Here is a 26,978-nt window from a genome sequence, read left to right on the forward strand (position 1 = left end):
GAACCCTGTGTCATGTAAGCAAAGTAACCAAAATATGAGAAAAATGTATAAGCGATACCCTGAGTATACAAGAAACAGCAGCATTAGCCCAAATAGCTCCTAAGCCCTGTCCAAACTAAGATGTATTTCAATATTATAAAATACTTTCAATAGATTAAAAAATAACTCTGTATTTGCAAATCCAGGATTGAAATTGCCTTTTCATCCAGACACCTTATACCTGGGTTTTATAAATGCTTTTATGTTGTTATGTCATGTGCTATATATCCTCTTTTTCAATGTGAATTAAATAGAAAAATCAGAACAAATGAAATACATCTGGGAAAGAAAAACTGCAGTTGTTTCCTGAATTTTATATATGCATGTAGATAGACTTAAAGGCATTCTAAAAGGATATATAGACATTTAAAACGCATATAATCTAACTAGTTATTTCTCTTAATTCTGTTTGAGTATTGACTGACAGCTGCTTTAACTTATCAGTCTAAAGGAGAGGAATAAAAGAAGCCCTAACAGTTTTTAATCCACAGGATTTTTCTGAGGGCTTTAAAAGATGAATAAATATGGTTTCAAGCCTTATCATGATTGTAAGGATCATTTACAACTCTATTTAAAACAGTGGCATTTTTCTTCATTCCCTCTTGGCATTAACTTACATTTCTAATAATGTTCTCACTTTTCCAGTGCATACAGCAGTGGTTTTTTCCTACAGACTTTAGTATGTTCAGAAAATGTAAGATACATGATTTTGTAGATGGCTTAGGCATGGCTCTTTAACGCTGGTAACTAGTACATAGATCTAGCTTCTATACCAAAAATGCAGTAAAAGATCATGAATTCTCAAAGCAAACCTGAAAAGGAGATTAACAAAAGGAAGGGATAGGATTCATTATGAGAACTGGCAGATAACTAACAAAAGTATATTGTAAAAATTACTTACACAGCAAAAGAAGAAACAAAAAGAAAAGCAGGAGGACAAAGATACTACTGAAAAAGCACATTGAGCTAGATAACATACACAATGCACCAAGTATTCATACACAACCAGCCAAACCTGCTGTCTTTCACCTTTTCTCAACACAACTGTATCCTTTGATGAGCAAATAACTTAGGAGACACTATTACCGTGCCATCCTTCAGTTCATCACAGGCTCACACTGTCATCAGTTAGCTTATGGTACTCTCTGAGCATTTGTCTTCAGTGTATTAACCAGAAAGTTATCACATGCTTTTCAGCAAGACTTGTATACCACTCCATAAACCCATGCTACTGTTGATAGTCTCCATGCTGCTGATATGTACTCAATCTCACCAGCACATAGTCTGGCTCTGTATACTGAAACACACAGGACTTTAACATACTATGTTATTTCTTGCTTGCACCAAAAAGAAATTAAGGGATAACTTCTCTGTTCATCTCAGGGATCATAGGCTAAAGGAAGCACCTGAAATTAATTTCTTAGTAGTAACAAAGTTAATGTAGGGGTATCTTAGCTAAATGACATCAAAATGGATTCTGTTCTCCCTCATTACTAGATAAAGACCTGCTGCTCTTTTGTCATGCAACATTTCTGCAAGGAAACAGCAACAGGAGTTTCAGAAGCTGTTCTGGAGTTGAAGTCCACAAAAGTATTAGAAGCAACTTTGTCAGACTGCACCAACATAAACCCAGGGCCTAAACTGGCTCTGTTCTGACAGACCAGTGATTCTTACATAGAACCATTTCAACCTGGGAATATGAACACATACTGCAGAAAGCACATTTTGATATTTAACCCACAGCAGGTTCAGAGCATTTCATATGCATAGAGTTATGTGAGAAAGTCCCCAGGTACTTCTAGCATCCAAACAACAGCCCAAAGGCATGTTCATAGCATTCTGTGAAAACAAGTAGTGCTGAATCCTCTCAGATCTACTGGCAGTAAATTTGTAACTGGAAAAGCTACAGTTGTTGCAATGGGTGCTTGGATTTACAAGGTAATTAGCATTGACAATATTCCCAGACCTTCCGTGATGTCTGAGTGGATGGCATTCCCAAACTGTGCTGGGATACCTACATCCTCAGTGCATATAATCTCTAATGAATTACAGAAATAAAAAGGAAAATCGTGGAAGTAATTCATTTGTGATCAAATTTGCACGGAAATTCTGGTTTTCATACTGTGGAATCATAGAACGGTTTGGGTTGGAAGGGACCAGATGCATACTTCTGATAAACAGCAGCTCTCATGTTGTTGCTTTAAGGAACAAAACCAGAACAAGCTACCACAAGATAAATGGCAACAGGCTGAATAATGAGAAATAAAGGGAGGCCATTTCTGGTCAAGGAGCAAATAAATATAAGAAATCCATGGCATGCTCATTTTTGTGTTAAATTGTTGCAGGATCATTACGGGTTTGGGTGATTTTACATATACATACACACATATGCAACTAAAATTATAGAAATATATCATAAGTGCCTCATGGCCTGTCTTGTAGCTCACCATTGAGGGTTTTAACTGCTTTGCTGTGTAGTGACAGCAACTCACAAACAGCATGTGATAATGTATATCATAACCAGGGAGGAATTTTCTCCAGGAATTGTCCCCAGTCAGTCTTTGGATAATTACTACTTAGAACAAACACTAACATACAAGCATAACATTCTCTTTTCTGCCTCATTGCCCTCCCTGTGCTAATAAAATGAAATTACTGTTTCAAAGTAAACACTCATCTGTGTATTATTATTTTTAGACTGTCAAAATAACACAAAGAAAACAAAAAACAAATGCATGAATGTAACATGAAGCAAACTGTATTGTAAGATTTAAGTACAATCAACATGTAATTAGAGCTACCTAGATGAGGCAGTACTTTTCAGGCGGTTGACCTGAACAGTATTTTTTCTTTTATTTAGGATGAGACATTTCCTTTAACTGAGATTTCAAAGTGCAGTGTTATGCTATTTCAGAAACAAAAAATCAAAGCAAATTCTACCATAGCATGTGGTGGTTGAGCTATCATGACTGAGGCTGAAATGCAGTATTTTCACTGCTAACTACAAGCTTGGCTAAGAAAGACAATGTAAAAGCACCTCCTTAGCTTTGTGTCCCTATTAATTTACTAAAAAGCAGCACACACTAACACTCTGAATCACTGTTTTACCAGAGAACAGAGCTCTGTTAACATGAAGCCAAACTTCTTCTTGAATAGGACCCTGGCATTGTCAGTTGAAGTGCATATTTAACTGCCTGCTTGCCTGATCTGATCACCATGGTACCCTGATGCTTAATAGATAAATATGAAAACATAAACCTTAATTGAAAGAGCATGCAATCTACCAAGGTAAATTTACACAGGGACAACTCAAAGGGAGCTGTTATTTCGCGTGCAGCATGCAGAACTGAATTTGGACTAGGTAATATCACCAGTATGGAAGATCTGCACAGGGTCAGGCACATTAGTTATTTCTTCAAAATAAACCTTGATAACCATAAACTCTGACAACAGTGCATTAGAGACAGAAGCATAACCAAAGGTGGGACACACAGGACAGTCACAATTGTTTTTGAAGGTGAACCAAGGCAAGGAATATTTTGTGGATCAAGCTGTCGACCATGAATGTGGAAGGAGGGGATAACTGCTGTTCCAGCACCAGGAGGGTACTGGTATTTCCAAGATTTACATCAAGCTTGCCTAAAATAAAGAGATTTAAACAACCCTTAACTTTGGTTCCTTTCACATCTCTTCTAGATTTCTGAGAATTTGCAATGTATTTGGATCACACAAACAAGCTTTGTTTTGCAATAAAAGGAAACAAACTCAGAAAGGATGACTCATTCTTACATACACTCTTGTTTCCTGGAGCTGAGCTTTCAAGTAAAACATAAAATACTATAGTTGCATAGCAACCTCCCCACTCCCATTACAGGTGGACTGGGTGGCCAGTTCCACCTCTCCTGTTTCTCTAGGCTTCACAAACACAGCACTTGTATAGGTAGAATTTGTTTCAGCAGGGAAAACTTCCAAGTTTGTGAGCAACTTGTAATTAAGAAAACAAAAGTTATACCCAAAACAGGCTGAGGTGGAAACCTCTGACCTTCTGTGTTTATATATTCCACAGTATATGATGAAAAGGAATGGCATCTAATGTCTTACAAACTTACTTTTGCACCTGCATCTGATGACAATTGGATTATTCAGCTAAGAAGAAGGCATTTGACTGCAAGCAACATTATGCTTAGATAGTAACTTTTTATTTGCTGTTCAACATTTTTGGAAGCACTCTAGTATTTTACCAGATAGACACAATTCACAATAAATGTTGTATCACTGATCCTAAATGAGAAATAACTGCAATCAACACTGTTTTTAAAAGGCTTTGTTTGTGTATTTACAGCCAGAGTAAGCATACACTAGAAAACAATTGAGGCTGAATACTGGTATGCAAAACCATACAACATCAATTACAAATAAGTATGTTCTGCCCCACCTCATTTTGTTCTCCTTTTTATTTGTTGGATTATGACTGCTTTGCTAAATACTGGCAAGATCCCTCTTCGATTCTCAATCATCCTCTGATGCCTCTATTTTCCTTTCGTAGGCTTTTACTTTCTGCCCTTATTATTATTACCTTTAAGTATTAATACCCTTAAAACTAAGATGCACATGACTTTTTCTAAAATAAGTTAATGTTAAAATACTTCAAAAATTATTCACCTTTGCAAGCCGTGACTCACAGCGGGATTCATAGAAAGCTACTCCTGATGTCAAATAGTACTGTGGCAGGAAAAAAATCCTGTAATCTAGGCAATAAAAGACCCGAAGTTACCGCCATGCCATTTTCTCTGCTGGGCGGCTGCCGAGTACGTGCTGCTTGGTCCCTAGCCCCGCTTCCAGCCGAGCCGAAGTGGTGTTTGCCTGCCACCTCCCGGGTGAGTCAAAGTGCCGGAAGAGGCTTGTGAAGAACCCATGGCAGCCGTCATTAAACACATTTCCAACCACTTCAGAAATACTTAGGTTACAAAGTCAAACACTCAAAAATTTGAGAACGCTGCAATTGCTGAACTGTGCTGCTCTATTTTTATACATTACTTCATCTTTATCCTTCTAGCTACAAGGCTTGTTTTGGACTTCACTTTAATCCAGTACACAAGCAAATAGCATTACTCATGTACGGGTGGGGTTTTTTTGGCTTGGTTTTTCATCTGTTCACTTGTGAGGGGTATGTGCTTGTATTTGTGTTTATGGGTTTTGGTGGGTTGTTTGGTTTTTGTTGTTTATTGTTTTGTTTTGGGGGACTGGGGGGTTGGTGGTTTTTTATTTAGTTTTAAACTCTGTTCTGCAATTTGAGTTTTTCAGGATTTCTTCTATTTGCCTTCTTTGAAATTTTGTCCAGGCAGAACTGGAGGACGTTAGTGTCTCTCCAACTTTCAGCCACATGGACACTGTTGCAGCCTGGTGGTAGGTATGCAGGAATGCCATAGAAATGGCTGCTGGACACATGAGACTGTGCTCATACTGGAGAACTGATCTGCACACATACTGTACACCCAAAGCATTCAGGACATATTGGACTCTCTGTGTACAGACTATAAATGGTACCTCTATGAAAATGCATCCACAAATATTAAGAAAAAAAAAACCCAGAAGTGCCAGCCTGCCTCTGAGGATATCCAGCTGTTGGCTTAAACAACTTTCAGCATTATTTCCACTGCTTAGCATTTCACCATTAAAACACAATTTTAAACAGAGACAGATCCAGCTTCATGGTTTATTCCATTATGGTAAGATTTCCAAAGAATCCACAAGATAATATAAACAAAGACTGATGAATAGTAATACTAATCCACAACACAAGTAGTGTCATAGAATACAACTACTTATACTAGGAAAGAACACGAGAGTAAAAACAGAACAAACTTTAGAAGCAGCTTGTTTGGTCTAAATATGGATTATTCATACTTTTCTTGGAAAGCTGAAAAGGAGCTTACAAAAAATAAAGGAGGCAATATTGTGTTAAATAGCATTAAATGATAGCTAATTCAAGCAAACAAATTGATGTTGAGGAGGCTAGAATTGAATCCATAATTTTTACATCTTATTATGCCATTAAAATACGTAACTGCAACCATGCAGTCTGCTACAATTGTTTTCTACTGCTAACTCTCATTATTCACTAATCCATTCACCTTTGTTCTCTGCTTAAATACTAAATTTCTGAAGTATTTTCACTCCTTAAATAAACTAGTTTTAAAACCTGACAAATTCCTCCATTTTTCTCCAAAAAAGAAACTTCTTTTCATTGCATTACACCTATAACCTTTACCACTGCATGTCACCAACTCCGTTTTTGATTTCATAACAAACTGTGATTATGAAGCCCAATTCACTGGCTAACAGGGGACACTGAATTTCATCCTTTGCTATTGGTCATAACCTATGTTTTTGTTCCTGTGACCTAGACACTCCTTACACAACATGTGACCCTCTCTGCACTTTCTGTATCATAAACCTCTAGTGGGATGTTAATCACCAGCACCTCAAAACACTGGTGTATGCCTACACATGCCTTTCTTGCACAGGCTGCCTACAGTAATCAAATGGGAAAGATGACAACAGAAAGCATGAGTTAGAAACAGGGCAAATCTAGAAACAAGTAAGACATCTTCTCCCAACTAATGATGATATATAAAACCACTATTGACCAGTGACATAGAAGCGGCAACAGATCCAATACCCAGGCTGCTTCATTTTGACATATTAAAGTCTTCCATATTCCAAACTCCACAGTGCATGTCTCAGTCCAGTGGAGTCTCATGCGATGAGCAACTGGCTCACTACACCCACCTCCTACTTCAGCACCTCTAAATCACATATTTAGAGCAAAGAAAGGCTCTCTGTAGTGCTGTGCTGCACATGACCTGGTGATAAGGGTGAGAAAGCATCCAGAAAGAAACCTATTTCAGAGAATATTATTTGGGCAACAGATCTGATTCCACAGCTCCTACCAGTCACATACCCACACAAATAGCTTCATGCACTGACATTCCCATCAGCTGAAATGTCCTTGCAGGTTACCATTTTCAGCTGAGCACTATTGCCTTCTCCTCACCACCCGAATCCCTCCAGCTGCTTCCTTCACTCTTCACTACAACCTCCAGCAGTACCAGTGCAGAGCCCAAGAAAACAAACTCAGCAAAACTTGTTAGCCTGGGTTTTGCTTCCTTCCTAATCTCTGCCACTGATGCAACCAATTAGGGAGACACACCTCATTCTAAAACAGTGGATGTCAAATGGGGAGCAAAACCAGTTTGGCAGAAAGATGAATTTAATTCTTAATTATGGCCTATGGGAATATAAATTCAGATTACCTTCTTCGTTTAGTCACAGAATTCCCAAGATATTGTCATTTTAGAAACAAGAAGACAGATTACAGGTTCCATAAGGGTACACAAGCACTGCAAAACTCTCAGCTGAGGAAAGAACAGAGCCCACAATTGCCCTGGCCAGTAGCAAGACATGTTTCAGGTCAACATGTCTTCACCCTACAGACGCTGAAATCCATCTTAGGGAAGTGACACAGCCTCCAATAATATTATAACAGAGTGAGGAGGATAACTTCCAGCATACACGTAGCTTGAGATTCAGTGCTAACACACAGCAAGTAATAGGGCAGTTCATATCTGCTGGAAATATTCTCTCTAGTATTGAGCACTGATAATAGGATCTGAGTGAAACCTTTTGCACGCAATTTCTGAAAAATATTATAGAGTCACATGCAAAAGGTTGCATGAAGCCTGCTATTTCATAACTAGTATTAAAAAACAATCTGCTGTGGCAACTAAAATAACTTGGAAGAAGGGTATGTCAGCTCCATCTATTAACCACTGCCCCAACTCTGTGAAAGTAGCTTCCTTTCAGGTTTGTCTCACTTTATGGTTTGCCAAGATCTTGGCCTGGCTGCCCATAAAGTTCAATATCTATTTATTTTAAGAACTCACCTTCTTCCAGATTTTTTTTTCCTAAGTGATACATTTTTTTTGTCTATTGTTTTTCCAAGCAGAAATATTTGAGTACCACTCTACCATAGGTATAGCAGTCTCTAACTCATGTTCTGGTTCAGGTTTGTTTTGAATTTCTGCAACACTCACAGAGCAGCATAATCCACAGTAGTTTGCTTGTTAACTCATAGCTTGCCATTAAGTTTCATGTCAATTACTAAACTAAGCATGAATCACTACAGCATAGCACATATTAGCAATGTCCTGTTGCTTTGATATCACAAACCATCTGAAAATTAAAGTGCAGCTTTCCAAAGCAGACAGGCCTGTAATCATGTCTTACTGCTCCCTGTACCTCAGGCTAGAAGCCTAGAGCTACTCCACTCCAGATGACAACAGCTTCAGATGGAAGAAAAGGAACAGCCACATTCGAAAACAAGGTTTGACATATGGGTAAGGAATTAGCAACTAAGTAGTCGTTGCAAGCTTTGCTGCTTCATCCCCATTATTTGCTCTTGTACCACCAAGAAAGGTCCAAATCAGCCTGCCGATTGGGTCAACTAACATAAACTTCCAATGCTACTGAGCTCAAGCTAGTAGACTCTTACATAAGGCACAAATTTAAGTTAGAGGTAAAACTTGGGTTAAGATAACACTGTTAGAACTAAACTATAAATTTAAGACAAAGCAACATTTTCAAAGGTACTTTGAAACATAACTTATCATGTACACGCAGGCTTTGAAAGTAATACTGTCCCTTGAAAGAATCACACCAAATCATAAATACATTATCACAAAGTAGCTAAAAAGTTCACACCTAACTGCAAAACAAGACAAGCTCAAGTGATAAAGTACAATGTATCAATTAAAAAAATAAAATTTTATTTTCTGTACAGCAGTGCTCCTTTTACATTTCTCCAGCTAACAGATTTAAGGCTATGTATTATTGTAGTTCATTCAGGCTCACACAGCAACACTTGGCAGAAAGGATATAGGCACTAGTTGCATTTACAGCACCTGGAGTTTTGCCCATGGTTTGTTCTATGTATGGAACTAAAATCGAGAACAACACTAGTTTAAGACACAGCACATTATTTTGTTACATGGAGTGAGGGCCTATAGTAGGTAAGGAGCAGTAGTCATCATTTATTTTGCTCTTCACTAACTCCTTCTACTAGACAAACAAGATGCCGCTGGTGCTGTCAAGATTCAAAACCACCTTTATCATTTTATGAAACTGAAGAAAGCAGTCCCAAAGGCAGAAGCAGCTAAAATAAGAATTAAAATATGCTTGAACAAAACCACTAAGAACTAGATCAAAATTCCAACCAGGCCACTAAGAGAGCAAACACTGCACACCTAGAATAATATTCACATTATCTAGTTAGAAATTTCAGCAGCACTGCTTTAAGCAATTACTTATAAGGAATTGGTTCCTAATAGGAAATGGAAAAACATTACATCGATGAATTGGAAAGTTCTTTTTGTTTGTTGGGGGTGGGGGTTGTTTGTGGTTTTTTTTTTAAGAAATTGTACTATCATATCAAATGCTTTCAAAATAAAGTCTGTTGTGACACGGAAGAAACACCCTATAAAAACAATGAAGTAGCCTTGTATCACTATTCTGTCAGAAATCAAAGAACAGGACAGCTTATCTACCAACACAGACTGATAAGCACGTTTTATTTCAAAATTCTTCAATACAGAAAAGAAAAATATTAATTCACGGGTTGGTCATACACGCATTTACTATCTGCTCTCTTTCTGGGGGAGGGTGAGGTGTTAAGCTTCAGGAGAAAAGGTCCTCTTTCCACACACATTACTGGGGTGTAAGGAAGTGACTTCGAAGACGAAGCAGAAGGTAACCTAAAGAGTGCTAGTATCATTTTTTTTTCAAGTATTTCTGCATAAATTACTGTATTATACAATTTTAAGAACACTTACACTGCTGTAGCGAAGGCAGCTAAAACAGCTTTCACCTTGGTATTTGCCAAGCCTCCTTCAATGAATGCTTCACATAGTTTCTCTGCAGAGGCTGATTCAAAGCTTTTCCTTTCACGGAGAGACTGGCGATTACTTTGCAAATGAAGTTAAGTAGCTTTAGGGGGAGCTGCTTTCTATGTCCTTGAGGTCTTTTGAGACGATGACCCCTCAGCTTGTCTTTTGAGCTTGTCTCCTTGAATAACGAGAGCTCTTGTGAGGTGGAAGGGACGGGTCTACTGCTAGCAGACATTGCTGAAGTTACCTCACCAAGGGCACAGTGCCGGCTTGCTGCAAAGAAGTGACTGTTGAAGAGGCAACGCTTCGTTAACAAAATAGCCCATGATGAGCCGGCAGGACCAGGGCTAAAAATCACCAAAGCCTTTTAGTTTCTGCCCACTGTCCCTCAGAGCTTCAACAACAAGCGGTCCGCCAGCACACCGGCCTGGGGGCAGAGCAAGGGCAGAAAATGCAGACACGGCTACCCTGCCCAGCGCCATGAACACAGCTACAACGGCCCCCAGGACCCTACCCAGCCGCCCTTCAGGGAGCGCACTGTTTGCGGCTTCAAGGCGGGCCACAGCTCTTCCCCCTGCCCCTACGCGGTGAGGAGCAGAGCGGGCTGTCCCACGGGGGACAGGATCACCCTCCGCAGCATGGAGAGGATGACTGGGCTCTCCCCATTCGCTACCGGAGCCTCTCCGAGCACCCACCAGCTTCCGCCCCAGAGCGGCGCAGCGGCAATGACGCGCTTCCCGTCGTTCTCTACACCCCGCCTTTTCCCCCCGCCCTGCTGACGGCCGGGCTGGAGGCGCCACGCCGCCATTTTATCGCTGAAGTGGCTGGGGCTCCGCTCCGCGGCCGTTGGCGCGACCGGTGGAGCGGGCCGCGGCGGCAGCGCCGGGAGCTTTTTAAAGGGGTTTTTAATCTGGGTGGGAGGGGGTCTGTTTTAAGACGCTATGTCCGCAGACGGAGCTGCCGGAGACCAGGTGAGCAAGAGGGTGAGGTTGTAGGCCTCTCTCTGAGGGTAGCAGTGGGAGTTATGGGGACTGTGGTCTTGGCCCGGCCCGGCCTGTATTGTGTTGGCCGTGCTGTGCAGGCTGCGGTGGGATCGAGCTTGTGGTGCGGCATGTGGGGCTGGCCGCCGTCTGGGGCTGCTGTTGCTCCCCGGGAGGCCGCGGGGAGCACGGCCTTGCCTTTTCCCTACGCCTGTAAGCCCCGCCGGTCGTGTCTGTGGCGCGGTCGGCGAAGGGCTCCCTTCCCGCTACCGCACACACCCGTGTTGAGGAACTCGAGTTTATTCCGTCAGTGAAGGGTTCGCTGAGGGGAACGGGTGCGCGCCGTCAGTTAAAACGGTAATGCGCCGAAAACTGTCGTGCTCGGTCTGCAAGTTTCTGGTAAGCAAACTCGAATTCAGGTTGAGGTGGACAATAGGCACTCCAGTGAGCTTTGTTTTCCCGTTCTCGTTTATCCGCGGTCGTGGTGTATACTAACTCTAGAAGAAAATTGAAACCTGGATAAGCTGTTTGCACTGGTACACCCGCAGTGTTTTGTGAAGTGAGCGTTTTCTGAACATAGGTGCTTAACATGAGGCTGTGAGCCTCTTTAACAATACCTTTTCCTCCAAAATAAGGTATTACTTAAACACCTTTAAATTAGAAACAGTAAAAATAGGCTAATTTGATAAAGCATCTTCTTTGCAGTATAGCAGTCTTGCTCTTGGTGAAAAATAACCACTTTTTCAGTTGGGATAGGCTTGGGATTTTTTTTATATATTTTAATATGTATAATAACTTGTTATTTTCTAGGCAGGTGAAGAGTGTTGTACATCATCTTTTGAAATCTGGTGTTACCATGAGCTATCCCCTATTCACTGGCAGATTTTTTCTCAAAAGGTCTTTTTAATAGTTAGGCCTATTTTTAAAATCAGTATTAGTTGGAGGAGTGGGGATGGAAGTTCCTGACTGAGGGTAAAGTGTTTGATAACACTGTGGTCTTCTTTAGTGGCCAGGGTAGCCTACAAAAAAGCTTAAAATTATGCTGATGACTTACTGCTCCCTTAAGCTTTTCTTTGTAGAAAGTCTTTTTACAAAAAAGGTTATATGTCTGTGTGTCTGGAGCTGTACCTAAAAATGATGATGTGTAAACTCTGTAAGGTCACCAGTCTGGGGAAGGGGAGTAGGGAAGTGCTAAGAATGTAAAATACCCAGTTCTTGGCTCATTAGGAAAATATCCTATGAATTAAAAGCCTATATATTTAAAGCTGGTCAGGTTACTAAATATATTCATAGTATGTTTAAGCAAGGGATTCTTCAGAATGGTTTATCCTCATCACAAGGGAGATGGTGTCAATGAAGTAAGAATATGCTGCTGTAAAATGTTAATAATCCTGATGGGTAGTATGTTCCATATTTAAGCTACCCACTGATATATTTTGAAAAAAATACACTGATACTTCATTACATGATTGTAATACATTGCTATTTGACTTAAAATCTATACTGATTTATTTTCTTTTGCAAAGGAGACTTTAGTATGCAAAATGTTGAATTTCCATGTACAGAAGTAAAAGCTGTTCTGTAAAGTAACAGCTTTAATACCACAGTGCCATATCACAGAGGGTTTACCATTCAGAAATTGCAAATCATTATTTGCAGCCTGTGTAAACATAGGTTAACATATGGCTTGGATTTGTTTTGGGTTTTTTTAATCCATATTAAGGTTCATTCTTCTTACCAGTGTAATTACTATTTTCAGGTTGAGTCCACTTAACAAAAACCAGTCAAACAACACCACCCCAAACAAAATATACAAAAAACCCAAAAAAAACCACCCCCCCCCCCCCAAAAAAAAGAACAAACCCCAACAAAGCAACAAACAAATCGTGAAACAAAAAAAAAGAAAACCAAGCAACTCTTTAGTTGGATTCAATAATTTTTCTTACTACTCCATCTTCTTTATGAAGTCCTCTGGATTCTGTTGTCCCAGAAGTTTCTAACTTTGTTATGCTCAATTATCCACTTCCATCATTTCCTTCAGTTTCAGTAACTTGTCTTCCACAATTTCTTACCCTGACAGGATTCTGTTTCTTATTCCTAATGTTGAGGTAGACCACAGTTGCTATCGGTGTCTTTAACTGTGAAGTTTTCTGCACTGTAGGCTACCACCCTTCCAGTTGTGTAGAGAGGGAGGTGCACCTTAAGTAAGTGTTCATGCCAGTTCAACTGTGTTCTTATAGAGCATGCTAGATCTAAATTCACTATGTCTCAGTGACAGAAGGAGCAATAAAGAATTATGATTGGGGCAGTTGTGCCCTGCTTCCTTCCCCCTATTGCAGCTGCTATCTATTGTAATGTAGTGCTGTCTGAAGGTCTCTCTAACTTTGTATGTGCAATATTCTTACAGTTACAGATGGTTCTTTCTGTAGGAAGCTGAAGCTAAGCAGAGGTTAGGTTGCATCTGGCTTTTGTGGTTTGGGTTTTATCTGCTACTGCCATGACCAGCTTCTGAGGTTTTAGGTGCCATTTTCACTGATAGTCACACAGATCAGTAGAAAGGTGTGACTGTATAGTTAATTTGAATCTGTGTTGTTCTTAAGTTGTACACATGAGAGTGTATGATGTGAAATATCTGACAAATCGGAATAGTTAACTCTGACTCACTGGTACGGGGGTGTCTACATCATGCTTCCCAGCTCATAGGGTTTTGGAGGGGACTTCTAAAAGCAGCTGTGTGAATAACAAATTGCCATACTGTATGCATCAAGTATGAAGTACTGGTAGTGTGGGAAGAAAGAACAGAATAGAATGTTGAATGTAGGGCTGGTAGGAAAGTAAAGGTATTGTAAGGTTAAAGGTGCAGCTGGTCTTTAGTTGGCTGACCAGATACAGTACAACTGAAATGCAGCTTTACTGCCTGTAGGCTGGGCTTGGCTCCAGACCTTCTTAGGCTGCTTTACTATGTAGCTCAGAAGCCTAAGCTGTGAAGATTGTCCCCTCCTTGCATCATTATGGTAGAAAAGAGGGGGGGTGGGAGCCAAGGAAATGCAATGAAGCCACAGAAAAGTGGTGTGAAGCCACCACTATTGCAGTATATTTTAAATTCTTGCAGTGTGTCAACTATGCTGGACCCACATTAATTTCTTCAGAACCAATTGAATGATGTCCGACTGAATTCTCATAGGTCTCTGCCAGACTCCTGGCGAAGTCTGCATGATGTTTTAACAAACCAGAATTTCCAAAGTTGGGTTTTAAAATACCAAATGCTTAGCCTTGTCTATATCATAGAAACCCTCATTTGTAGACTGAAAGGCTCTATCTTCCACTGGTTGTCAGAAAATTTCATGACAAGCTGTTCCCAATTTCTTCATGTGTTGAGGTTGCAAACAGTATAACAATGTATGTGCATATTTTTTCAGGACCTCGATGTACACGTCTAGTTTCATTTCAGTTAATGTCCTCTAAAAAGACCTAAATGTGTTGTTCTCTTTGCCTCTTTCTGCCTTGTCAGGACCACTGTTGCTATCCATTTAATAAATATGTACTTGCCAGGCATCAATTTTACCTGAAGACTATTTCCTTTACCCCTGCATTAGTTGTTTTCTCATCTTCTAAGGCTAGAACATGCATCTCATGCTTCCTGTAACCGTTTCTATGATACGTTCCCCAGTCTGACATGCATGTAACTTTACATGATCCAAGACTGAGCTGTGGATAAAAGAAGTGTCTGTATTGTCCCTGTCACTATAGAAAAGACCTCTGTAGCAGTCTGTTCCAGTTTCTTGAGAATACTTGTGTCTCTCTGTCATAGTGTATCATGTAAGTTTCTGAATTCTAAATGCAATAGTAAATGTTATTGTAGCTAACTTTAGCTTAACATTTTAAAAATAGATGTCATTGAGTGCAGTACTGAAAGCAGAAGTTTATTCTCGTAGGATTGTGTGGGTTTAAACATCTCAGGAGAGATGTTAACATCTGAAAGAAACTCCTCCCACATGGTTTCTCAGATTATATTGGTTTATGTATGATATATAGTAAAACTGGGTTTACTGTCACTGTTTAAATTTACAGTAGGAACAGGCTCTAAGCAGATTGAAAACATGGATTGGCAGAGGAAAACTTGTGAGTTGGTAATCCAGTGGGTTTTCTCCAATTTTTACACAACTTTAAGTAATTTCTATATGTTAGCTGCATTTCCAGAGTCAGTAAGTTCCAGGTATACCGAGAAGTTGTTAAAGTAGAAAATGTCTGTCTGAATGCCAGTGTTTGGGAAATAGTCTCATGGGGAAAGAATGGTAATTATTACTAATCTAAAACTTTGTTCAGCTTGATAGACCAGCTCAGATTATGTTAGGCCAGGCCAGTACTTACAAAAGTATCCATTAAAATTCCTGTCTTTTTTGTGTACAAGGGCCTATATGTCATGTTTGTAGAAGTTCTCATTTCCTAACTAGTGGTAGTTTTTAAACCATTTGAAACTGGCCACTTCACAGGTGGAGCAGCTGTTTAATACTTCTCATTTTCACTGTGGAAGATTCCTTTGGAAACAGGAGGCTGCTTTAGGCAACTGGATGCATTAGGTGGTGCAAATAATTGGAAAAGGTGCTTGACTAGGTGTTTTCTTACATAACTTGGAATCACAAGGGTTCATTTTCAGAGGTATGGGAAAACTGTTAGCTGTTGATTTTAGGAGTAAGGTATAAACCAAGAATTTTTCCTTGGAGCTCATTGATAAATACTTCTACTGCATACTAAAAGTCAGCTTTGTTTTTTCTGTTCTTGTTCCCTCATACGTGCTTATGAATTCAGATTTGGATTTTGTGCAGTTGAGGTATTTTGCAGAAAGAAGCTCCTAGACTGCTTGTTGGATAATTTGGATTTAGGTCTTTTCGGATTTTGGAAACTAGTCATAAAGATGATTTTACACTTTTAGTATCTGTGAAACTAAAATTCCATTGCTATTTATCTGTGTATAAAGAATAAAAGGGAAGCTGTGAATCAGGCTAGATTATAGTAACAGAGATACTTGTAGTCATGGAACCTTAAGTGCTAAAATGCCATGACCTTCAGAGGGTTGTTTTTGGGATAGGAGCCCAATTATGTGTGAGATACACTGAACACAGTTATCAAAAGCAGAGGGGAAAGAAGTATTTTTCCAGGTTCTATGCAACAGTTTGTGTTTTTTTTTTTTAGGCAGTAAAGAAAGGCTAAAAGCCAGCACCTATCTGATTATGTGCAGCTGTATGATACTTTAAGCTGAGTGAAGTTGGAACTGCTGAAGTCCTGTATGGTTTTGCATTTTTTATGCTGCATCGCATCTAATTGTGAAATCAAGGAGTCAAACTGTTATAAAACTAATCATTTTTCTAATAGTAGTATTTTTCTGTTGATTTAACTCCATGAACTGACTTGTGATAGGATGAGATTAATTTAACTGCTCTTTTAACCAGAGACAGGGAGTAAAAATGCTAATCTAGGGAAAAGATCATGGCAGCGAACACTCAAAATTAAATACTCGCACTTTTGGATATTGGCTGTTGTGTGTGCATTATAATGACAAATACATAATCAAAAGCTGCATACTCCTTTAACTGTGAAGTTTTCAAAACTGGGATCAAATATCTTTCTGGCTATAAATGAGCTAGGTTAAAAGTCAAGCTCCTTGCTCCCTTTCATTGTATGCTTGTGGTAGATGTGAGTCTGTGCAGTTTTGGTGTATAACTGAATGCATTTTTGCTCAAATGCCCTAGTTCTGGCGGAACAATCCAGGCTGGAAATCTTAATATATTAGGAGTAATTACGTGTGAAGGTGCAAGGTAAGGAGGCTTTATTTTTGCTCTGGTAGAATTTGGACACTGATTTGCCTCTTGGAAATGTGGATGGCTTTTATTGGTCTTGGAGAACAATAGAGGCAGGAGAGGGAGTGCTCACTGGCCTTAAGAAGTTGAGTGTGACATAAGGTACAAGTAATTTTAACTAGTCTATTTTAAAACCCAGATGATACCTGTAGAATTCCAATAGTTTATGTTTCATCTAACTGCATGGAGGATTTTATCTGCTGCCACTAAGTGAATATCTGCTTATTTAGGAAGGCATTTAGTCTTTTAGGTTTTTTGTTTGTTTTTCTAATAAAATAATGAGCATTTTATTAGGCTTTATGGATTAGAAGTCCTGTATCGAACATAAAAAAAATACATAGGAATGTTATGAGTGTGCATCTTATCAGCATCTATTTTTTTACCAGCTTAATTTGTTTCAGCCTTCTCTGAGTTTATTGCCCAATACCTGCATTGGTGTAATTAAACTTCTGGAAGCCTTAAGTGTTTCACTAAAGTGTCAGCTGAGTTATTTTGTGTCACATGGAGAGATTTAAGATAATAAAGCTGAACTACTGCAGAAATAGACAAGGTGTGCTTCAGTGGCCCATTCTACTTTTTCCTGTTAGAATGCTCCTACTTGCAGTGCAGGACCATGTGCTGCAAATGCTTCAGTTGTTTTTGTAGTGCGAGTTTGTTGTGGTTTTGTTTGTTGTTTATTTTGTTATTTTTTTAATTGTAGCTGGCATTAATAGTACTCCTGATAGGCATTTCTATCGAATTGAATGCAGAATAATGTATGTTTGAGTATTTGAGACAAGCAGGTTTCACTGAGATGTTACATAATGGGAAGCAGTGCTTACCACTGATGTGGGTGAATTAGAATTAGCCCTTTGTTGAATAAACTTTTCAAGTTTGGATCATCTGTAGAGATAGATAACTTACATAAATAGAGTTTAAACTTTGGAAATTTCAGCTTCAGTGCTGTCTTCTGGAGGATGAAATATGTTTATGCATGCCATTTTGGAATAAATAAGATCACTAGTTCATTTCATACTGTGTTTTGCATCTTAAGCCTGTATCAGCTGAACTATAATGTGGTATTAGAGAGCCAGAATTTTGATGGATTTAGGGATGTGAAAGTATATGGAAATTAATAAATTTACTACCTTCGAGCTGACAACTTTGAGGTATTTTTAATTTGATTTTTTTTTAAATCTAGCTAATTTTGTAATTTAGTTTGTTGTGGGACTTGCTACAGGCCTTTCAGGCTACACTAGTTTGCAACGAGCGGTGATGAATTTGCACTGACTCAAAAAAAATTATGGTCTTTAAACTCCTATAAAGCTCATCCTCCTGATATCTCTTTTTTTCCTTTTATCTTTCATGCATGGCTGCTATTACATGTCAGTTTAGCAGTTCTGCAACGCTTTTGATAATTTTTGTGTTTTATAAGTAAATCTAATCTTCTTAGTCTTAAAATCTTAAGGGTTATGTCTTGAAATATATCCTGCTCGTAGGACTGACACAAAAACTGGTAGTGCTGAAAAAATAAGTTAGCTTTTTTAAATGATCAAGTTGAATTTCAGTGTCTAACGTAAGCAGTTGTTGTACAGTAGTGCATTTGCAGAGGTTGACAAAAGCAAAAGAGCAGTGCACTCATGAAAATAAAGTTGGTGTTCTTAAGTAACTTAAGCTTACTTTTTACTCAGATTTACTAGCCTCAGCTTTTCTTTTTTTTAGTCACTGTTTTATACTACACTGTCACCTTGTCTTTGTATAATGCCACTGTAAATGGTCTTAGTAAAATCTATTAATAATACCTTGCGTTTGTATTCTTGGAATATCTGCTTTCATTCAAGAGTGATGTGCAACAGTGGTGCTTGTTAATTTTACTAGAAGTCATAGCTCTGTAGTGTCTAGTTACCTTCTGTTTCCCTTTGTTTGTGATGGCACCTTTGATGAGTATCAGTTCTCTCTGCTGTGTTTACTGTCTTTTTCATTTTTAGTGTTGTATATTACCTAGATCTGATATTAAGAATTACCTTGAAATGATCTTTTAGCAATTGACGGGGATGTTTTATGATTTTCGGTGTAGTAAATAAATCACACTGTTATACAGTACAGAATCATATATTTTAACAGTAATTATAAAGCTAACTTGTAAAATTTCACAAGAATGGTCTTGTAGTAATAATTTATAGGTTATTATTGTTACATCTCAAGAAAGCAAGAACTTGCTTGATCGTGTGATTTGGGACTTCTAACATCTGAAAATGAGTCGAGTTAGTAAATAACCTGTTTGGAGTACAGGTCAGAACTATTTCATGCTTCATAAAAAACAGTATCATTTAGAGTTGTAACAAGCGTGTATTTTAAGTCTTACGTGTATGTGATCATCATATTGTGATCTTCAGATTTTTTTTTCTAGATTTAACACTGTTAGCACAAAGTAGATTAAAAGAATTACAAAATAAGATATTTTCACAAGCCTTTAGAAGAATACTTATATCTATACTATTATAGTATAACTGTGTTAACAAGTTAACACTCAACTTGGTAACTTTTAGTATCAAAAAAAGCTTTTAGAACTCTTGATATGAGTGAATAAGAAAAAAGTGGTTTAGTGCCAAAACTACTGGAGGACAGCTGTACACTAATGGAAAAATGAGAAAGGTAACAGAAATTGTGCTTGGATGACATACACCTTGCTGCTAGAACTGTCATGTCATAGTTTTCTTGTTAAATATATAATTTGTGATACAAAATACTGTCCTGCACATACAGAATTACTTGTGCAGTACCCTGGATTTGTTTGGCTAAGGTCTGCAACAGACAAGTTGTTTTGAATTTACTTTTTGCATCTTAAAAGTCTCAGGTCAGTAAAAACTGTTTAACATTTTTAGTGCAATAAATTCTCTGGCAAACTCAAATGTGCTTGAGTGTCTTAGAAACATTTAGTCAGTTTAGTCTAGCTTTTTGCCGGATCACCAAATACATAGAACTTGTGGTAAGAGTGCATTACCTTACTGGGACAGCTTGTTTTCCAGATAAAGCTGCAATTAGTAACTCCAGCATAAAAATAGAGACATGGAATATTATGTTGTCAGAATGTTGTTGCTAGCTTAACTTTGTAGCTGGGACAGAACTTTTTGAATGCTACTTGTGATCTCTTATGTCTCATTTTTAATTTTTTCCAGACTGCCGAATATGTCCCAGAAAAAGTGAAGAAAGCTGAAAAGAAACTAGAAGAAAATCCATATGACCTTGACGCTTGGAGCATTCTCATTCGAGAGGCACAGGTTTAGTGACATAGGATTACATTTCCTTATCTATGGTCCACTCACACTATTTGGTTCTGGAGTAAAATCAGCATATTCATTTACATAAATCATAATATTGTAAATGCTGTTTTGATTTTCAATTTTTAGAACCAAGCTATAGACAAAGCACGGAAGACCTATGAACGCCTTGTTGCCCAGTTCCCCAGTTCTGGCAGATTCTGGAAACTGTACATTGAAGCAGAGGTTAATATTTTTATGTTTTTTCTTATATAACATTTCATAGGAGTTTTAAGTTTACACTTCTATAAGCATAAGTAAGATAGGCACATAATACCTAGGGAAAAGGGGATTTTAAATATGCCTTGCCTTTATTTTGTAAAATAGGTACAAAGGAGTGATTAAAATGAATTCTTAAGTACTGGGTCTTTTATGAGTTGATGATTGTTGCATTATGGAATTGCAACAACATTAAAACCGTTTCAATGGTATTGGAGTGCTTTAGCCTTTTATTTACTTGTCGTGTCAATTTATTGCCTCCTGTGTCATTTATTTAGAGGACTTTTTTTTTTACTTATACATGCAAACTTACTTGAATGACTTTCTGTGAATGGATCTATTTTTTTTTTTTTTCTTAGGGATTTGAGTGTTTCCATAAATAGTGATTTCAGGGAGGGTGTGGGATGGAAACTGGTTTCTGGAATGAAAATGCATTGGCACAACTCCTTAGCTTTTAAAAATCCCAAGAAAATTGTGATTGTTTACATAAGCATATAAAACTTCCCATGAGTGCATTGATTATTTAAACAGTCTTTAATGATATGCTGTGAAATGCACTGGATGAATCGAGTTTGGGGTTGGTTTGGGTTTGTTTTTTGTTTTGTTTTTTTTTCCTGTAATTGATGGTAATACACATGCTTTTTTGTGGGCATCTTCTAGCTGCACATTTTTAAGTGACATCTCCTACATTCTAAACTACAAGGTGGGGACATGTGTTCTATAGATGAGAAATGAGCTAGCTAATTTTTTTTCCATTTTATGTGCAAATGCTAAGCAGCAATCTTAAAAAAGTGCAGTTAAGTCTTATTTTACATTATGTATCCAAATGTGTTCTGCTAGTAAATTTTTAAATTATTAAATAAAATTGCGATCATAGGAATCTAGCAGACATTTTTATATTGTAATTTATAGTGATGTTATAATGCAAAGTAATGCAACCTAAATTTAATGTTACCTAATTAAATACAGAATTTTCACTATCTTGTTTCCAGTAGTTTGTAGTAGCAGTTGTGATGTTGATGACTGGACATATTTGGGAGATTGTAAGTGAACTAACACATGAAGGTGTATCTTTCCTTTTGGGACCCTGCAGCCAAATCCACTAGCCTTTTGTACCCTGCAATGTTTCCTACAGCATCTAGTCTTCAGAATCTAGTCTAGTTTGATAATTACATTATCTGTTTTCTGTGTGTACTGGAAAGCTTTCTGTTTCCCGTGCCTCAAATTTAGGAGTTGAACAAGACCACCTCAGAAAGCCTGTACTATATTGTAGATCTTTCAGCATAAAGTACTATTACCTGCTTACAGCTGCTTGTCTGAGGCTTCTTGTCTTGAACCACGTTCACAGATGAATTAATTAATAGACATTACCTTCTTTAATCAATACCTCTTAACTAATTATAATCTAATAGTATTTAGAAACTTTAACAGTGATAAAACTTAAAACAGTCTAGGGTATAATTTTTTAAAGTGCTTCTTCAGGGAAGGAAGATGAGCTTCTACGGAGCAGGTATGGTAACAGGTAACACAAGGTAAATTTGAGAAGGAAATAATTGGCATGAAGGTCATTAATACATGTGCGTGTGTGTATGTGTGTGTGCCTGCCTATAACTACACTTCAAATATAAGAGAAATGGTATATATGATTCTGTTACTCAAAAAAATGGAAAATAGGAGCTGTAGAGTTTTGGTAGAGGTTCCACTCAAAAATGGTTATATTTGAAAGAAGTGTGAGGTTACTTCTAGAAATTTATCTTTTATCTTAACAGAAAATTTGCTAAAATCCCAGTTATAATTTAAATGTTCAAGTTTTCTTTCCTGGTTCCGGTAACTTTTCTCAAAACTCACATAGTGGCCAATTTAACTAAAAAAGCAACATGCTTATCTCTGCCTTTCTTTTAGAGTATTGCAACCATTTATACCTATAAGTTGAAATAATGTCCTATTCCAAAATTCTTCTCTAAAATAATATATATTCACACAATTGGGCACTGTTGTCACTGCTGTTTTGAGTTGCATATCATGTACAGTCCTGTCTGAGAGTAAGTTCAGAATGAAATGTTTTCTCAAATATTCTTTTAACAGTGTGGTTGAGTGTAAATTAAGACCTCAATTATTTTTTGAAGGCTACCTAAGCTAGAGGAATTGTTCTGAGGCTTCTTTTACTGCAGCCTTAAGATGTACAAGAAATACAGGGAAGGTATTTTCCAAAAGTTTTTTGCCTTGGAAATCTTAGTAGTGTTGTCCTGCTAGAAGGTTTCTTTGATAGATCAGAAGTATTGATCTTCCCACCCTTGAGTTGGGAAAGTATACCTGTAGTAAATATTTGTTGAGCAAAGTTTTTTGTTCACTTTCACTGCCTCAGCATTTAAATCTGCAAACTGCTTAATCTTCAGTCATCTGAAAGCTGTGTTTTTCCTGATGTCAAAACAAACATATCACTTTCCTCTTTAACATGACAACTTTTGCTCTTTGCATCACAGACAAAAAGGGAGAGGGAAGTGGGGGTTGTTTCTGGCAGGTTCTTTCACTGGAGAATTTTGTTCTGCAAATGACAAATCTGAGCTGAATATCATCACATAGTGGCGGTCTATGAGTGGAAGATGAGCTAGGGTGAGGATTATGAATATGATCATAGTATCATGGTCTTACAGAAAAGGAATTAGCCCTTTATCAGCCTTATTCTTCATAAGATTATTAGAAGTCTTAAATTTCCCTTTGCCTCACTTGAGGAATGTGTTATTTTTAATCACTTCCAGTCTTCAAGGAGAAATCGTTGCTTATAATCTATATGCACAAAAACTGTTTCCCTGCATATGCCAGTTCATTTTGTAATGTAAAGCTCTTAAGTGCAGGCCTTGCTGCTGTGATTACATCTTGGGTTTACGACAGTGTTTGTTCAGCCACTGACTGTTCTCCTTTTTGTGTGTGACTGTTGCCTAGTGGAATATAGTGTAAAGCAGTGCTTAGGACTTAGTGTGTCATTTAATTTACTGTTGTTGGAACAGAGACTGGGCTGAAGTAGCTGAATACTTTGTGTTTCTATTTCATGTGCCAAGCACTGATTTATACATTCTGGTCTCTCTATTGTGACTGGTTTAGTAGTTAATAGAACAGAGTTTAACTGGGAAGACAGCATGCTTTGACAGTTTGTTAATGGAAACTCTACTATTAAAGTTTGAATGATCAAAAAATTTTGGTTCTCACATGGGTTCTTATTTCTTCTGACATTCAAAGAAGCAGTTGCAGGACATAAAAATAATAGAATTGAATGAAACACCTTCCAGCTTACCAGGGTTTTGAGTCATAGCCGATGAATGTTTTAAGACTTGAGAATAGAGTTTCATTTAGTGATTTTGACAGACTAGTCTATTTTTTATACATATTTTAGCAAGTAAAATAGCTGAATTGCTATTCTACAGCCACTCAAATGTAGCAAGTGGTACAGTAATACCACTCTTCTTACTCAGTCTTGTTTTCTCTAGTTGCTTAAAGCACATTTTTCTCTTGATATCTTTCCCATAAAAGTCTACTTCCAGAAAACTTGAATCAATTCACATGGTAGTCCCTCTTTCACAGTTTTAAAAAGGAGCATGTAAGTCTCAGTCCCACGTGTGCTGTAATGTTAAATTCATGATCACATGATCTGGATTCTAGCCTGCTCTGCTGATTTGCTGTTTCTTCTTGGGTAAGTTATTTAACCTGTTTTGCATTATTAAAACAGATAAAAACCTACCTACCTCACAGGGTTGTTGTGAGGCTCACTTTAGTGATTAAAGTGCTTTTTGCATCTGATGAAAAGGTGCCACAGAAATGTAAAAATAAATTCTAATGTAACACCCTATGATCCCATAGGCCCAGCTGTCTATTTCCTTTGTCTCTTCAACTGTTTGAACTGTCTTTTAGGTACAGAAGGACTTGCTAATGCTTTTCATGCACTTAAAAACTTTTACTTTACTAGTGTTGTGAATACTTTAGTAGTTCTGAAGCAAGTATTTGAAGTTGTCACCTCTTTCTCTGCTAGTTTCCTTTGAGAAATCACCAGGTTGGAAATCCTCCTTAAACACATTAATTAAACTCTGTAATTGTCCTGAGTGTTTCAGACCAGTTCACACCACACCTTCTTACCTTTTTTTTTTTGTTGAGTATATTACTTTATAGCCTGATCACTTTGCACTGTTGTTAGTAGGGGTTGAAAGGTTGCCATAATTAAAAACTTAAAAATCATTAGCACAAGACAGCTGTGAAAACCTAAGTCTAGAAACAATAAATACAAAGCTAGTAACATGCGTGTAAAGTGTTTGGCTGTTAATATGTCTTAATATTTGTCTTGCAAATTCTGCAAGTAAGACTTCTGTGTTATTGCTTGTCCTAATTAAATGAAACTAGATACACTTGTTTGATACACTTCTGTTTGATATGAACACTTGATTTTAGATGTCTTGATAACAAACCAGATGCTGTATGAGCAATCAAATGGTGGGACCAAAGCTTAGGGTTGTTTTGCATTTCATCATATGCAATACATCAGTATCTTTAATTAATGTAATTCACACTGGTGTGGATACTAGTCAGAATGTATAATTTAATATGTATATGAAAAATGTAAATAAAACTGTTTAGAAAAATGATTGTTTTTGTTTAAAATGTTTGTGTTTCTTCAAAGCATTTTCTTCCCCTGTTTTACTTTAATCCAATTCTGAGTTCAGAAAGAAATTGTTACATGAACCACCAGAATTCTGCTTGGGGGAAAAATGGGAACTGACTTCTGTCAGGATGAAGTTGGAGTGATAAGAAGTCAAAGTAGAGTAGTCTTCTTGGCTGGTATTTTGTTTAGTAGTACTTTCAATTGAGAATATTGTATATATCTCTGGCTGATCTTTGTTAGTTTCTTAATAGAAGCATGCCCATTGTAATCCATGCCCACCTCACTAGTCACATGAGTCACACAGTAAATTTCAGCTTCTGGAAAATGGCTGTACAGGTGCTCTGTACAAACATCCATATTGCACATTCTTGACTACCTCAGTCTGAGACTTTTAATCTTTTTTACAGCTGTATTATTTATGATATTTTCTTACATGTATGGGGACCTGTTCCATTCCTGTTAATAAATGTTGTTCTGTCTGTGTGATTATTGTAGACTTGCACTAGAAAGTGAATGCAACTTCTTTCCTGTCTTTTCTACTCAATATGTAAATACAGGCATGCACATCTTGCATAGTGGCCATGGTTCTACAAATTGTTTAATATCAGAAAGCTATCCACATAACAGACACAGTTTCAGAAGATGTGTGGTACAACACTAGTGGATTTCTTTGTGATTCTGGTTTTTGTATTTGTTCATTAAAAATATGGAAAAGTGTTAGGAATTCTGATTTTTTTAAGTGGAAGTGATGCCTCATGAAGAGATTACTCTAAATCCTTTCTATAGTGTGTTGCTGTTTTTTCACATGAATAAACATGAACTACTTCCTGTTCTGTTGTATTCTTTCCATGTGCAGTGACAGAAACATCCCTGTTTGAAGTGTTAGTTATACAGAACTTGTTCACCACACTTTTGAAGTCTTGCTTTCAAATGTAACAAGGACAGTGGAAACCTTCCTGATTCTGTGCTTTCCTTTGTTGAAGTCATTTGCTGATCCTTCTGTTGATGCTTTGAGGGGGGAATGTGTGTGTTAGGTCAAGCACAAACTTTAGCTTCTTTCTCATATCTGAACCTGAAAGAATCAGAAGTAAAGTACAGGGCTTTCTTGTGTACGCTGTATTGACTACAGATTGGTTATCTTCATCTGCATGGGTTAGGGAACTCCAATGGTACTTTCTCATTAATTTCTACATCTCTTCCAGCTTGTCAGCTGGTTGAGTTACCTGATGCTCTTTATCCAGATTTCAGAAGCCTCATGGCTGAGAGAACACCGTCTGTTAAGCCTTATCTACTAGTGCTACTACATAAAACAATGCTTGACTTTATTCGCTGCAGAATCTCTCTGCAGACTGTGAAAAGGCTTTTGAGTCACTGCTGTGGATAAAGTACACTGGCTTCTCTTAGCTAGAAATTCTGAAGGCAAGCCATTCGTTGTGTCATTCCTGTGTCCTGTTAGTACAAATGTTCTTCACTTTAAGAGTGTGCATTGTTTTTATCCCTTGTTAGGGTGTGCTTTTTCTCACTGATGGCTTCAATGTTTCAGGTGCTCTACATCCAGTAGCAATTTTGGACTTCTGCAGTGAAGTGTTGTATACCTAATACTGTATGCTTGGACATTTTTCCTTTCTTACATGAAATAATTCAAAAGTTAGAAGAAATTAACATGCATTGGTGCATAGTTGTATAGTTGTACAGGCACCGTTCACTTTTTTTTCATGGACATTGTATACATGCAGTTAACTACACAAGAATATGTTACAGTGATTTGAAGTTGGATGGTATTGGGGTTTAACTAGTTTGGTACTGACCAGTATTCATAGCATAGAATCATGGAAGCATTTTCAGAGTTCATTTAAGCTGTGGCATCAGAAATTTTTCATTTTTAAAAATAGGAATTATGAGTAGAAGGATAGGGTTTTTGAATGTATTTTGTGGACAGTTTTCAGTACTATAGAGTGGAGTCTTATTGCATCTTGAAACAAACTCTTTAG

General features: G+C 37.7%; 2 protein-coding genes across 2 annotated transcripts in view; one reads left to right on the forward strand and one right to left on the reverse strand.

Moving 5' to 3' along the window:
* Positions 1-10,666, reverse strand: part of HIPK3 (homeodomain interacting protein kinase 3) — a 100,692-nt gene extending 90,026 nt beyond the window's left edge. Inside the window, exon 1 of the mRNA XM_031050252.2 lies at positions 9,930-10,666. The gene's annotated coding sequence lies outside the window, so the exon portion shown is untranslated. The remainder of the gene's footprint in view (positions 1-9,929) is intronic.
* An 88-nt stretch (positions 10,667-10,754) lies between these two features.
* The window catches only part of CSTF3 (cleavage stimulation factor subunit 3), a 49,680-nt gene continuing 33,456 nt past the window's right edge, over positions 10,755-26,978 (forward strand). The window contains exons 1-3 of the mRNA XM_005150608.3: positions 10,755-10,954; positions 19,980-20,081; positions 20,211-20,306. Of these exons, the coding sequence (XP_005150665.2) occupies positions 10,925-10,954; positions 19,980-20,081; positions 20,211-20,306 (228 nt within the window). The 5' untranslated portion in view covers positions 10,755-10,924. The remainder of the gene's footprint in view (positions 10,955-19,979; positions 20,082-20,210; positions 20,307-26,978) is intronic.

Source organism: Melopsittacus undulatus, chromosome 8 (genome assembly GCF_012275295.1).
Source record: "Melopsittacus undulatus isolate bMelUnd1 chromosome 8, bMelUnd1.mat.Z, whole genome shotgun sequence".
In the NCBI taxonomy this organism is placed as follows: domain Eukaryota; kingdom Metazoa; phylum Chordata; class Aves; order Psittaciformes; family Psittaculidae; genus Melopsittacus; species Melopsittacus undulatus.